The sequence below is a fragment of the Gadus macrocephalus genome, chromosome 21 (assembly GCF_031168955.1).
Source record: "Gadus macrocephalus chromosome 21, ASM3116895v1".
In the NCBI taxonomy this organism is placed as follows: Eukaryota; Metazoa; Chordata; class Actinopteri; order Gadiformes; family Gadidae; genus Gadus; species Gadus macrocephalus.
The window spans coordinates 4553789-4569059 of NC_082402.1; the positions used below are offsets into that span (position 1 = coordinate 4553789).

Genomic DNA, 15271 nt, shown 5'->3' on the forward strand with positions numbered 1-15271 from the left:
AAAAAACATTTTGACCCAGATTGTACTGCAAATATCAGAGCAGCCCAACCCAGGCAGCCAAACCAAAACTGCAGCTAAACAGTGCTCCCATGTGGACTAAAGTAAAATAAAATAAAAATCGTGCCGTTTAATGAACTTCATATCCCACAAGTCCATTGGGTTTCGGTTTGTTTCCGGGTTATGAGAAGTAAACACTGGGAAAACGTGAGTTGGCCGCGGGAAAGAAAACAAGGTAACGGACCCAGAAACTGAGCAATGCAAACATCTATTTATTTTATATTGCGCTCTTAGCGCTTTATTACATTGAAAATAGACACACAGTTTGTCATATATGATATTTTTTTTGTGGAAATGCGACACAGTAACATGACCTGAGTCTCTTGACTTTGATGTGTTCACCTAACGTGCTGAATACATCAAACCACAGGGCTGCCAGGTGGGGGAATACCTACCTCGCGTTTGAGTCGCTGCTAAGCGTGTGGGATCTGCGTCACGGAGGTAATCAGCTCTTAACCCCCATCCCTAAGGCATGGACAGGGGATTAAGTCACGTACATTGAAGGGGACAAGTCGTCTTCTATTGCTGGTCTGTGTATGGCTACAGCCGTAGCCAGGGCGCTCAGCAACAAGACGACCCTCTTCCGATCGGATACGGTCTATCTCTACTTTTGAGTAAGTTGTGTTTTGATTCTTCATATTTTAACTCAAGCGCGCAATTCTTGTTTAGGATGGAGCTGGGTAAGGCGAAGCTCTTGAAGACGGGCCTCAACGCCCTCCACCAGGCCATCCACCCCGTCCATGGGATCGCATGGACGGACGGAAAGCAGGTCTGCCTCACGTCCATCTTCTACGTCAGCGGCGAGGTGAAATTCGGGGACACGAACGTCATCGGACAGTTCGAGCACGTCTTCGGGCTCTTCTGGGGCCCGCTATGCTGCAAGGGCTCCCCGGCGTTGCTCGCCGTCCAACACAAGAAGCACATCACCGTGTGGCAGCTGCAGCTCAGCGCCCAGGAGCCCAACAAGCTACTGTGCACCCAGACGTGCGAGATGAGCGAGCCCTTCCCCCTGCTCTCCCAGGGCTGCGTGTGGCACCCCAAGCAGGACATCCTGGCCGTGCTGACCAAGCGTGACGCCTCCGTGCTGTTCTCGGTGCGGGTGGACAACCGCCGGACGAAGGCGGACATCTGCGCGTCGGGGTCGGTCCACTGCGCGTGCTGGACCAAGGACGGCACGCGTCTGGTGGTGGCCATGGGCAGCGGCCTGCACTCCTTCATGTGGAACGACGTCAACAAGAGCCTGCTGCCGTGCGCCTTCTGCCCCGTGTTCGACGTGGGCGGCAACGTCTGCGCCGTGCAGCCCACGGGCGAGTCCCAGGTCGCCGTGGCGACGGAGCTGCCGCTGGACAAGCTGTGCGGCCTCAACGCCAGCATGGCGTTCGAGATGCCGGTGCGCGACGCTCCCTCCCGCCACGGCCACCCTCAGGACGCCTGCGACGGCGGCGGCGGGCTGGAGTCGTCGCGGCGGCGGTTCCTGGAGACGGCGTGCACCTCGCTGGCGTCCTCGGGCCCCGTGGACCTCACCCAGCTGCTGGCCCGCCACCGCCGTTCGGACCCAAGCCCGCTGCTGAACCTGACGCGGCGGGACGCGGCCGTGACGGCCTCGGGCCAGGACTCGTCGCACCTCATCCTGGTCACCTACGAGCGCAAGGTGACCACCAGCCGCAAGGTGACCATCCCGGGCATCCTGGTGCCGGACATCGTGGCCTTCGACCCGCGCGGCACCACGGTGGCGGTGGCGTCCAACGCCTGCAGCATGGTGCTGGTGTACTGCATCACGGCGTCGACCGTGCCCAACGTGCAGCAGATCTCCCTGCAGACGAACGAGCGGCCCAAGGGCGCCTGGTTCCTGAGCGACAAGCTGCTGCTGCTCATGGTGGGCCGCCAGAAGAGCTCCGGGGACGCCGTCTTCCTCCCCTCTTCCTCCTCTTGCTCCTCCTCTTCCTCCAACACGGACAAGTACGTGCTGCGCCTGGTGACCCGGGACCTCATGCAGAGCAACGGCCCCGCGCCGGACCCGGCCCCGGCCTGCGTCTCGCCCTCCCCCGCCTTGCTCCACCGCGCCCCCGACTCCCCGGGTCCCCAGCTCCCCTACGTGAGGGTGAGGCGGCACTCGGACCTCATGCCCCGGATCGAGCGCCTGGGCCAGGGGATCAAGGATCTGGTGCTGCCGGGCGGGGCGGTGGTGTGCTGCCCTGGCGGCAGCAGCAGCGGCAGCAGCAGCAGCAGCAGCAGCATTAGCAGCCGGCATAAGCTGGTGGAGGAGGTGGTGTCGGCACCGCCGCTGGTGCCGAGCGGGGAGGCCAGCCCCGGGACCAGCCGGGCCAACGTCTCGGCCACCTCCAGCAGCTCCTCCATCACCGCCGACAACTACGACATGGAGGCGCACATCGTGGGCCGCATGCACGCCAACGCCGCCGCCGCCGCTAGCGCCACCCACACCGTCGCCCACACCCCCGCCGCCGCGGGCCTGGCCCTGACCTTAAACCGGGACTCGAGCCGGGCAGCCAGCTCCCCGGCCCCGCGCCACGAGGCCCCCGACAAGCCGGCGACGCCTCGGCCGGCGACGCCCACGACGCCTCGGCCGGCGACGCCCACGACGCCCGCGGCGGACAGGTGTGGGTCGGCGGCGGGGCGGGAGCGAGGCCTGGAGCAGCTGGTGGAGAACATGGAGCGGCTGTTTTCGCGCTTCTCCGACGTGCAGCAGTGCGTGGTGGAAATACGGGACTACGCCCAGAACGGGAAGAGGGCCATCGCCGCCGCATCCGCCGCCGCCGCCGCGTACCCCGGCGCGTACGAACCGCCGTACGTCAACGTCACGTGTCAGGTGAGAGGGAGCTGTAGGCTTGGTTATGGTTCCACGTTGCGGACCCTTTACGTCCTGCGCCTCCCGAAAATGTTAACCTTGCGTCGAAGGCGACGCAGCAGCAAGGTCTGAGATTGGTCCGCTCACTAAAAACCCGACGCAGAACCAAAACAGGTTCACGACTGCGTCGAAGCGTCTGCGTGGTCGTCGCGTTGCGTCGACATGGAACCATAACTGAGCCTGGAGTGTAGTGTTGTTTTATTAGATGTTTGTGTGCACAGTCGAGGTGGTAGCGTGTGTTTAGATCACTATATACACATATGGTGGTCCATGTGTTTTTCGGATTTGTGGTGGTGGTGGTGGATATAGGATTTCCCTGCTGTTCTTATATTAGCTGCTCCAAAGACAGACGGGGTGGCTTAAACAGGCCTAATCCTCCTTCCACCGCTACTTTCTCTTCAGGGATTAGCCGGAGGAAGGTCCTCGCCTAATGGAGTCGGCGAAATGAGCGTCTGCTCGCTTTCTATAAGGTCACTCTGAAGGGAAGAGTTGAGTAGGGCAGAGCACACACCGACTTCCAAGTGAATATCTGGGGTCGAACATGCATCTGATGGAATCCTTGAGCAGGGGCTAGGAGGTCATAGCAGGGGGCTAGGCAATCAAGTTGTTTAAATACAAAAAGGATACATGCAAAAAAATAGGGGGGCATAACTTTTAAATTAAATTTCATTCATGATTTACACTTTACAACTGCGTTATTTATCAGACGCTTATCATCCAAAATGACTTGAAGTGAATACAGATCAAAGCTGATGAACAAGGCACAGGGTTTGGGGGTTGCAGGATGGCTACAGGTCAGGCATAGGGGTGAGCAGACCCAGCACCTATTAGACAAGGGCTCCCCCACCCCTACACTATTTAAAGCAGTTTTAGCAGACTCTTTTATCCAAAGTGACTTACAAAGGTTCACATTCACACACCGACGCCGGGTCAACCCTGCTGACCGCCAGCTCGTCGGGAGCGGTTAGGGGTCTCGCTCTGGGACAACTCAGCACTCAGCTAGAACCTGAGCGAAACCGATCCTACGCTGCCCCATACTCACTTCGCTACGCTACGATCTGAATCTGTGAATGCGTCTGGTCCTTTAACAGAAGCAGCTGTCGGAGAACGTTTTCACGGACGAGCGCAGGCCCGTGCTGCTGTGCGAGGGGAAGCTGCGACTGAGCGCGCTCCATGACCTCTTCAACCTCACCACGGTGGAGATGGTGTACGGTATGTCTCGTCGATGTGTGTCTTCTTCTTCTTCTTCTTACTCGTTTGCGGTGTGCCTGCACTGTGTCACTCTGGATGGATGTCATCAGGGGTCCAGCGGTGCTATGATGTTATGGCAGAACATCTGGGAGGGAGAGGGGGGGGGGGGGGGGGGGGAGATGGCACAGAACCTGGGCCGGAAAGCAGGACACCAAGTGGTATAGTGATGCTGCAGAGATATTGCACAGAACAAAACTCATTTGAATTTACCCTGATCTACTGCCACCTCTCGTTTGTATTTTGATGGAAGCTCGGGGAATGTTGTGACCCTGGACCAAAGGTTGAGAGAGGTGTGTGTGTGTGTGTGTGTGTGTGTGTGTGTGTGTGTGTGTGTGTGTGTGTGTGTGTGTGTGTGTGTGTGTGTGTGTGTGTGTGTGTGTGTGTGTGTGTGTGTGTGTGTGTGTGTGTGTGTGTGTGTGTGTGTGTGTGTGTGTGTGTGTGTGGTGGGGGGGAGACAGAGAGAGAAAAGGAAAACACTGTTATGTGTAGCACAGGAGCATCCCTTGAAGGTGAGGTATGAGCTGTGTCGACTAAAACCCTGATTACACGTGTGTGTGTGTGTGGCAGGTTCACGTTTACATTCGAGATCAGCTGAAAGTCTCTATACATCAACAAAGTGGTATTTTCCAACCTGGAGGAACATTAAAGCACGAGGACTGGACTGCTTATTAGCGCAAACGTTCCAATCTTCCCGTTCGCTACGTTGGCGAGTGTGTATGCTATAATTGGAGGTGATTACAGATTAGCCTAGCCTGGATTAGATGGGACGACTGAACAGATGGGGGTTTACCTCTTGCTCTTCCCACATGGACTGTTGTTGTTTTTATAGCTTGCGCTATATTCATTTTGTTTTTCCTTGGGGACTATGAAATTGTTTGTACCAAACATTTGATGTATTGTATTTCATTAATGTGTCATTTGTTGTTGTTCTACGGTTAGAAAATCTGCCCTGTGGCCAATCAAAGTTCTTGTCAATTAGTGCCTCACATTCAATCATTCGTACACTCATTCATACACTCACTCATTCACCCATTCATGCACCCATTAATTCACCCATTCCTACACATGACTGCGGTGTCGCTCATGTAAGGCAAACCCCAACCGCCGGGAGCAGCTTGGGTTGGGTGTCTTGCTCATGGGCCCCTCAACACGCAGGAGGAACGATCGCCCGGTGTTTTAAACTCGTTCCATCAAGTTCTTCTTCTGTGGTTGCAGGACCGCTGTGGATCGTGTTGGTGGCCGACGCCAACGGCTTCATACCGCTGACCTTCAAGTCCCGGGACGAGGTCACCGTACGGAATGCCCTCAGGAAGACCCCGCTCCTGTCCCCCGGGAGCCCGGACACCCCCGGCCCAACCTCTCCGGTCCTGGCCCCGTCCCCGACGTTTCCTCCGCCCCCACCCCCAGTCCCTGGCCCCTCGTCCCCCACCCCCACCTCCACCTCCACCTCCAGCCCAAGCTCCACCCCCACCCCTACTCCCAGCCCCAGCCCGAGCCAGAGCTCCATCCCAGCGACAACGGAAGCCTCCGCGTAGCAACCGCGATTACCGTTGGGGACTTGCCGTCGGAAATGACAACCGTATTCTCCGCCGTGTTTAAACTACGGGACTTAAAGACAAAACAAGCCTAACCTCATGCATGTATCATAAGAAGACCAATTTAGCGATCGTCAAAGAGAATTGGCTCTGAATGGATGCGTAGATTTCAAAGCAGAGCTCTGCTGAAGGATTCACGTACTTCGTGATTTATTTTTGTACTGGTGTGCCGTGCTTTCTACAAATGTGACGTTTACTTGCGGGATGCTTTGAAACCAAAACCTACTTGAATGTCGAGGGATTACCATAACAAGCCAATCAGGCTGATATGCAGTCAGTTTGATCTTTTTATAGTTTATGATTATTTTGGCAGGAGATAATTATTTTGATATTTTAAGGTCCATTTGCAACGTAGATTAAAAGGCAGTTTTGGTTGACATTGCTGTTCGAACGTTTGATTTTTTTCTAAATAATTTACAGAGACGTTAAATGATCATCTTAAATGTATAAGGATTAAAGGCTTATATTACAGAAAATAAATTATTTGCACAAAATGTGCCCTCTGAATATTCTATTCATTTCCTCTGAGAAAGTAGATGTGAAGTACTTATTACCAGAAAGTATATATACCCATGCAAATGTGACCATGATCCACACGTCATATCATAGCACTAAACCTCAACCATGTACTAGTTCAGTGGCACAATGTTTTTGGGTGGTTTGTGTTGACACTGAACTACTGTAATGCACCACTAGAGGGCGCTCGACTCAAGAGAAAAGGCTCATGATACACGCATCGTTTTGTGCACAGGCGAAATGACGATGATACTCCACCAGCCAACTTTTACAATATTTTATTATGTCTATATCAACCCACTGTAATCTGATTCCATTAATAAATACTCGCAATGTATAACTTAACACTGCAAAATAAGATATACATTCTTCTATATAAATAAGTCATATATATATATATATATATTTAATATATTCAAGATGGCTATGTCCATGTGAAAACACAGAAACTTAAGAAATGTTTACGTGAAAACAAAATTAGATCAGTGTAATATACACTATAATATAGAGAACGTTCCGGAATGAATCTGGAAACGGTTGTGCTTCTTCTGCCCTCAGGTCAAGGTCACACACTGCTCGAGTTCTCCATCGTTTTGGACATCAAGCCTTGTTTCCTGTTCGGGAGCGGGGGGGGGGGGACGGGGACGACATCATTCATTATCAAATATTCATTATGACGGCTATAAATAGATAACATCAGAATCGACTAATGGTGAGCTGCTGTTCACATTGAGCAGCAAAAGATCAAAGCCCCACTTATCTGACCACAGATTGTGATGTTAATTCGCCATTTCAAACCGTTTAAAAATAGACCCCTTAGTGACAGCACAAGTGGGAGTGTCCACCCAGATGGACACACCCATCATCCTACCCAACCTGGAAGGCTGGCTACAGTGTTATTAGATTATAAAGTTGCTTTTCAAGTTGTGTTTTTAGATTGGTCCTTCTGTGTTCCCATGCTAATCCAGCCGATAATAACAATTAATACAGCTGATTACATCGTACTAAGCATTGGCTCTGACAACGTCTCACTTCCTCATTCAAGATCAACTGTCAACTGTCGGTCACGCTTAGCACTCTCTGACTCAACAGAACAAACTTGACCCGAACTGTTTGCTTTGGGACATGACCTTGGATTCCCGAAATGTTGGTCGGGATGTCACCTGATATGTAGGCTATATGGGTTTGCGGGAGATTGTTGACTTTAACGCTATCAGATATTTGATGATGCGTTGTAGATTGAATTTATTTTATTATAAAAGGTTTGAAAGGTCACATCAAGGTTGTGTTCAAGGAAACTGCCTAATGACTTATCACGAGCAAACTGCTATTAATCACCTAATGTGGCTCAGTGCACATAAATTCACTATGACGGGATGTTCATTAGGTATAAGATAATGATTGTTGTAAAAAAAATATTAATAATTGAAAAATAATTAAAAAACGTTTTGGAATGTTTTGAAACCACTGAAATCAACGTTTGCGATGGAAATCATCAAAATCACCCCGACTCATTAAAACCTCCTCAGCAAACCGTAAAACGTTTAATTTGAAGATGTCGTATTAGCGGCGTATCTGTGGTGGTCGCTCACCGTAGCTCCTCCAGACTCGTCCTGTTGCGCAGGCGCACTTCTTCGCTGATGGGGTAGAAGATGAGGATGATGAGGCCCGTGATAATGAAGGCCACCGGCGCCACACCGATCAGCAGCTTCAACGTGTACGCCACCGCAGGCTTCTGTTTGCACGAGCTCGTGTCGTACTCGGCGAACCTGTAGTCACAGACACACACACACACACACACACACACACACATTAGAACCCTGTTTAATCTCAAGGAGCGGAGGTAAGACGTTAGCATGACAATCATCCCCAATTTCTATTGCGTTTAACAGCGTTATTCTTAAATCTGATGTTTGTTTCGCTTCATACTTGTTTAGACGAATCATGTGACTGAAGGTAAGGGAAAGCAAAATTGTCTATTAACGGTGAACACAAACTCGTCAAGCCCTAGAAAAAACTGTTAAAAGTGTTTAATGGGTTTAAACGATCACTGTATAGACTGGTCAATCTAGAAATACACTTGTTTCCTGTAACACAACAGGAAATAATGTGTTACTCCGCCCATTTCAGATTCTGGTTTCCAGCCAAGGCGCTGAGCTATCTATCCCCAGAAGTTCTGCTATAACAAAGTAAGACAGCTGGATCCGAGATTACTTTGACCTAAAAACAATTCTCGACACAGGTATCATTTTTTTTCTTGTTGCTCGCCTTATGAGTCATTATACATTATAATTGTAAGTCGCTTTGGATTAAAGCGTTTGCTAAATGACCTAAATGCCAATGTAATTGTTATGATCATGCAGAGTCCATCTCGCTCTAACACGCGCTGATTGGCTCGTTGAATACTACTGGCAAACCTTGGAACCAATCACGCAACGGGCAACAAACCCCTGCGCCACGGTCGCATTTATTTTTAAGTAGGCAGGGATTCAGGGGCCTAGAACCAGGCAGGTTACGTGCAAAAGGGAAGGCGCAAGACGTGCATGGTTGTTGACGTAAAAAGAAATAAAGACACCTGACACCACCAACCAATTATTCATGAGCCCCGCCCCTTCTCCCATGAGTGGTAATGCATCATCGTTGATGGGGGGGGGGCAGGGGGGGCTAATGCATGTGGTATGCGTGCCTTTGAACGCAACATGCAACACGGGGGAACGTGTACACGCCTACATATGGTCACGGTGCAAGACCGTGATTGGCTTTCAGCGATGGGCGTGAGCGAAGGAGCGTGGCGCCGACTTACTGCAGGCAGAGCGTGGACACGCCCAGGGAGATGCCCGAGGCGAACTTGGTGAAGAAGACGTAGAAGGAGTAGAAGATGGCCTCGTGGCCCTTGGAGGTGGGGTTGGCCAGGCGGAAGTTGTCCACCACGTCGGGCAGCATGGACCTGAACACAAACACACACACGGGGAGGTCAACAGAGGTGTGATGCTAGGGCTCAAAGTCCAAACCCTCTTCTTCGTCCATATTCGTCTTTGTTCCTTCCTCTTCTGTGTCAAAGAGCTCCCCCTAGAGCAGTTCTAAAGGGGCAGGATGGTGTGTTGGCTCGGGTTAGATCCTCAATAGTCCGTCCTGGGGCAAGACAGTCAAATCACTCGCTAATGTAATCCTCCACCGCCTCCCAAGACAGGGGAGAACCTCAGTAGCTCTACTTAAGATGCTTTTTATTGAATCAATTTTAGCAGCTGCGTCTTTCCAAAGTGTCTCGCAGTCAATTCAAACACAGATCATGAAGACGCAGGTGGGCAGTCAGGGCGTCTTGCTCTTGGATGCCTTACGGGTAGGCTGAGGACGTGGGGGAATCCAAACCAGTACCTTTTCCTGACCCGCTGCTCTCACAGGCTCTGAAACCGCCGCACTAATAGCAACACAATTAGGTGAGGAGCAGTGGGCGGTGCCAGCCGCCACAAACGGTTGGATAAACAATCTGCCCTCCCAAAATAAACATGTCCGCCCAGAGAGGGGACGGGGGGGTGGGGGGAGGGGGGTGGGAACCCCTGTAATTTGCTTTGCGAGGGAGGGGCCAGGGGAGGAGAGGAGATGAGTGAAGCGATCCCCCTGGAAACGATTAGCATGGGTGTGTGTGGGGACGAGGATGTTGGGGTTGCGTCGGATGTAGTCGGATCAGCGAAGGGGACCCCCATGGGGGTGGGGAACACTGGTCCAGGGCCAGGGTAAACAACGACAAAAACAACAATGAAGGCTCTTTCATTCATAAAGAACTGCAGCACACACATCACTGGTGTTGTGATGGCTGGTGTGCGTCTGTGTGTTTTGGGAGAAAGGCAGCTTGCATGAAACCACTAATGGTGGGTTAGCATGTTGGCAGACGCTGTGGTTCATAAGCTGCTGTTATATTATCAAAGGACGCTAATGCTTAACTACCGCTGGACAGAACCGACCGGAGCCCAAGTCCTGTTACCCAAACAAAAAACACTGGGCAGGCGGGATGCCAAAGTCAGATGAATGTCAAAGGCCTACTTTTAGCTGTAAGAGGCTTAATAGCTTTCAGGTTGTTTCATGTTTTGAAGCTGGATTTGTGGCCAGAAGTGTAAATAGTCTGACTTATTCACTACTATTCTGAAATTATACCTATTTTATAATTTTTTCTCTTATTTACTAATTTATGTTCTCATGATTTTTGGCTGATTATGGCCGTAAGTTAATCAAAATGCTTTCTAAAATGTAAATTTGTTAAACAGCCATTAAAAACATTTGGAACAAATTATGTACTTAAAAATCCGATTCATCCAGCTTCAAACCACTTCAATTCGTCGCAGGTTCACATTAGAATTTAGCGTAGCCATAAATCTTATCGTAGCTTGATACGAATAAAGTTGATTTGTTTTGAAGGGCTCACCATGGCAACAGCAGGGACGCCGCTACGCTCAGCCCGGAGGCGACGGCCACCACGTAGGCTACGGCCACGTAGGGGATGAACACCAGCATCAGGGTGAACGGCATGATCCACTGGAAGGTCAGAAGACGGATAAATACAAAGGTTGCAAGAAGGACACATAGCTGAGATCATGCATAGGTATCATGCATAAAGAAGGGAAGGAGTGTCTCGGTGGGACCTAACATTACAAAATAATCCCAAAAAGTAAAATGAAAGCTGTTTTGGATAAATCATCTGATAAATTCATAAATGACTGGGTTTTATCTCCCTCACTGCTTCTCAGATGAATATCAGATGAAAGCATCAATAACTAAATAGCATAAAATCCTCTGTATTATTCCTCAGTAAATAGCCAGCTCCTTAGCGCTACCATGCATTATACTCGTTTTCTATTTTCTAACAATTAAATTTGCACAAATCTGTTTAACTTCTTATGGAGCCATTTCGTCCTTTCGTGACGGCACCCATTGAACTCCTGACCGTCCCTGGAAGGAGGGATCCGTAAATCTGAGTTCCATAATCAAGCGAGTCTCTCCTTGCTTTTTCGGGGGCTACGGTAACAAGGGGGGACTGCCTTTGAGGCTGTAACTATGTTTAAGGGCTACGCACATAAAATGGGAATATTATAAGTCATCTGGAGAACAGGAGGCTGGCCGGCCACTCACCGAGATGCCACAGAAGGCGGCCGTCTTCTTGCCGAACCTCTGCAGGAACCACTGCCACATGGGGATGCTCACCACGGCCGAGACCTAGCGAGCCAATCAGAGAGGGGCGTGTGATGAACACAGAACACGGCGTCATGGTGGGGTTTCTGTGCTATGTGTATGTGGTCGCACAATACAAAGATACGCACACACAGACAGCCACATGAACACCGACACCCACCTACACACAGACGCGTCGCGCACACCCAATAATCGACAAGCAGCAACACTATAATGTGTCACAAATCATGTCACAGCAACCTTGATAATCCTCTGTGGGCAGACATTCACAATCCTTAGAAAATACGAAGGATGTTTCTCTGTAATGTAGCTGTGCATCCCCCTTCCATCAAACCCAGTATCCTTAACTTGTGTGTGTCACAAAGTGTCTGGTTCATTTCGGGCCAGTCCATTGTTATGCATAGCCATTGCAACACTTTGTGATTAGTCAAAATAACTTTGAGCTCTGGACTAAGAGATCCGGTGACTGAAAATGTTGCTAACCGAAAGCCCAGTTGTGTCGGCTGGAGCTTTTAAACCATTGTGTTTCGTGAGAGTCTCCTGGGAGGCTGAGGGAGTGGGACAGGAGAAGGCCTACTCACCAGGATGGTCAGCACAATGTTCTGAAAGTGGTCCTTCAGGTCAACCGCGTACGTGCAGAACAGGACAAAGTTGCTTTGCACCAGCTGGGAGAAAATAAAGCACATGCCGGACATCGGAACAGTTAGTCGGATATTCTGGGCACCTATACTGTCTGAGTCAGCTGCTGTCACTGGCTGTTTGGCTGTTTTCTGCAGAAGTGCAGAAAAATCCCCCCCCCCCCCCCCCCTCACCACCACCAACACCACGCATCCTCCACCACCACCACCACCAACACTTGACAACTGACACCAGCAATCAGACAATATATGTGCCGCAATATATGGCAATGCATAGCGAGTTTCAAATAACAATGTCACAAAGAGACCAGAGCTGTCATAGCTGAACTTCCAGTGCATTCTCTTCACCAAACAAACACACAAATAGCAAAGCGCTAGAATCACCATTCAGCAGTGCGTTATTTATTTATTTTCTTTGTAAAGGAAGCTCTTAGCTATAGGAGGTTTGAGTGTTCCATCATCTCCTCTGCCTGATTCAATCAACATCGAGCGCCAGCACCACCTTTTACATCCAACGATGAGCAATCATGCACCGGTGTCTCTATCTGTGTGTGTGTGTTTGTGTGTGCGTGTGTGTGTGCGTGTGTGTAAGAGACAGTGTAGCAAAGGAAGTCAATCATAACGACTGCGCCGTCCCGTTCACCTGGATGGCCACGGTGATGAAGAGGAAGGCGGCGGTCAGGGTGAGGTAGGGCCCGTGTTTCATCACCAGGATGAAGCCCTTGTGGAAGGGGAGCTGCTCCTCACTGGGGTGGGTACGGATCTGTGGAGCGGGTCACATGACGGAAGGAGGAGAGGGTGTCAGGTATCGCACACTAGTGAGAGGGTAAGAGGTCTTCATGCGTACGGTGGGCCTGCGTTGCATGGCAGGCGCCTTCCTTTGCAGTGGACACCTGACTGCAGGTGTCCACTCTCTATTAGATATTCTCGTTGAATGTAAAGAGAGAAAACAGTTGAATGTTTTGAAGTTGACGTGCACTAGAATGGGATCAGAAAGTAAAGGAAGGTAAAGATCACACTGCCTACAACGCAACCATTGTCTTGACTCAGATTTACTAAGTCTTTTAACGTCAAAGAGTATACTAAATGGCACCTGGACGTCACGTAAATATCTCTACTAAAGGTCTCAACTGCGAAAAAGGAGGGAAGGAAACCTGAATGACGGCTTACGAAAAAAATTTAATAAGGGAAATTAACAAAAAACTGTATAGTCTAGACTCTCCAGTGATGAGGCAATAAGGGGTTTGGGGGTTAGATCCCTGGAGGAGGAAAGCTGTTCGATAGCGTGGCAAGACGAATGGGGTGCCCATTTAATTATTGGTTTTCATTAGTCTCTCTCTCTCTCTCTCTCTCTCTCTCTCTCTCTCTCTCTCTCTCTCTCTCTCCACAAATTGGTAAGAGACCAGCAAAAGCAGGATATTACTCAAATTTTCTCTAAATTAAGTTCTTATTTCAGTACCTGTGTTAAGATAGCATAGATAACTATGTTGAAGATCATATAACACGTAAAGAAAATAAAATACATATTTGGGGTTCACTGCTAACTATAATAAGAAGATTCACAGAATGTCTGTCAGGTATGTTTGTACCTATGTCTGTCTGTATTTCCCAACAACCGTTCATCGATAGACTTCATACCTAGCGGGTGTATTGCTGAGGACCAAGGAAGTGCAGTGTCGAATGTGAAGTTGTTTGAATAAGCGAAGAAGGAGCTGCCAGGAGCAATACGGGAGGCCACGCAATCTACCCATTCAGAGCACGCATGTTTTGAAACGTTCTTAATGGGCACTGCACTAGCTAGCTTAAATTGAGGTTGAATAATTCAATGTAATTATAAGACTTTGTGTTGGAATTGGAATTTGATGTGGAATTGGGTGTGGAATTGGAATTGGAATTTGAGTTAGAATTGATTGATTGATTACTACCACCCACGCAGGCACTCACCGTCTCTCTCCCTGACCCCCAGGAACATCACCACGGTGCACACCAGGAACACCGCCGCCACCACGCCGGCCGCGATCATATACACCTCCTTCTGCATGGGGGGAGAGGGGGAGGGGGGAGAGGGGAGCAGAGCAGAGCCGGAGTCGTTAGAGGAGAGGAAGACACAAAGCCTGAGCGTATCCCTCTCCGAGCCCACTTCCTCCTCCTCCTCCTCCTCCTCCTCCTCCTCCTCCTCCTCCGTGTGCTGACATAGCCCTTAATCCAGGCCTCGGCTCAATCTTTAATTCATAAAGTTCTCAATGGCATCAAAAATTGACGCTGCCAACCAACACTCTCTGACTTTCCCTAACATCCTAGATGGGAAAATCTAACGCAGGGCGACACGTGAATTCCTATTTCGACAATAACAACTGATATCGTTACCTCAATCCGGACCTCATGAATACTTCATTGGTGAGAGCGAAACCCGAAGTTGACGTCGGCAGATTCCGACATCCCGTCAAAGCGGTTTTCCTTCGGTTGTTTTGCATCCAGACCAGCGTTAACAATATTAAAGTCAGTGTGTGTTTACCGTGAGAATCAAGTACCAACAGGAGGGGGGAAAAAAACCAAAAAACAACCTCAAGTCGGTTTGGTCTCCGAAAATACGAGCTGAAACCCCAACAGGAACTGCTCTGCTCTAAACAACCTCGTCTTGTTTGCTATTTTTCCACGCGAGGCGGGCAGTGGTGGCGCGTCCTTATTATTTATTCACTCTACACACACCCTTTTTTTCCGAAGGCTGCGAGTTTGTGTACACACAAACGCACACACACCCAAACACACAAACACAAACACACACGCACTGTGGCCACCCTCTCCCCCTCTGTGACCACGGAAGAATTCAGACGGTGGCTGTATGCCGTGGTGAGTGCGTGTCAGCCCAATCTAGGGGTTCACCCAGAATGCATTGTGGGGAGGAGGAGGAGGAGGCCACCATTTGAGCCGTGCATATCTGTGGCCTGAAGTGATTCCTTTGGCATCTGTTTGGCCCGTTTCATCTCTGCACGGCCCCGGGCCCCCAGGGGCCTACGGAGATCAATAGAGGGGAGCCGCCTCGATCGGTGTCGAGTCGACCGAGGCTGGTGTGTGTGGGCTCAGAAAGAAACAGCAACCGCCTGGGAGAAACCATCGCCCTTTTTCAATCCCCCCCGTATTGAATTACGACCCGTTGCTGTAGA

The 15271-nt window shown here is 50.2% G+C and overlaps 2 protein-coding genes across 5 annotated transcripts in view; one reads left to right on the forward strand and one right to left on the reverse strand.

Moving 5' to 3' along the window:
• The first annotated feature begins 151 nt into the window (after positions 1–151).
• wdcp (WD repeat and coiled coil containing) lies at positions 152–6276 on the forward strand. 4 transcript variants are annotated; one of them, XM_060041707.1, is made up of 5 exons: positions 163–232; positions 428–498; positions 727–2884; positions 4015–4135; positions 5390–6276. In XM_060041707.1, exons 3-5 carry the CDS (start codon positions 728–730, stop codon positions 5707–5709), a joined length of 2598 nt encoding a protein of 865 aa, XP_059897690.1. In that variant the 5' UTR covers positions 163–232; positions 428–498; position 727; the 3' UTR covers positions 5710–6276. The 4 variants fall into 4 exon arrangements, with proteins under 4 accessions (XP_059897692.1, XP_059897690.1, XP_059897691.1 ...); XM_060041709.1 differs by having other exon boundaries at positions 152–232; positions 363–2884; XM_060041708.1 differs by having other exon boundaries at positions 174–498.
• Positions 6277–6547: 271 nt separating this feature from the next.
• The window catches only part of mfsd2b (MFSD2 lysolipid transporter B, sphingolipid), a 22961-nt gene continuing 14237 nt past the window's right edge, over positions 6548–15271 (reverse strand). The window contains exons 5-12 of the mRNA XM_060042395.1: positions 14033–14221; positions 12751–12853; positions 12051–12134; positions 11410–11493; positions 10706–10815; positions 9089–9232; positions 7878–8054; positions 6548–6899 (exon numbers count right to left, since the gene is read on the reverse strand). Coding sequence (XP_059898378.1) covers positions 6851–6899; positions 7878–8054; positions 9089–9232; positions 10706–10815; positions 11410–11493; positions 12051–12134; positions 12751–12853; positions 14033–14221 — 940 coding nt within the window. The 3' untranslated portion in view covers positions 6548–6850. The remainder of the gene's footprint in view (positions 6900–7877; positions 8055–9088; positions 9233–10705; positions 10816–11409; positions 11494–12050; positions 12135–12750; positions 12854–14032; positions 14222–15271) is intronic.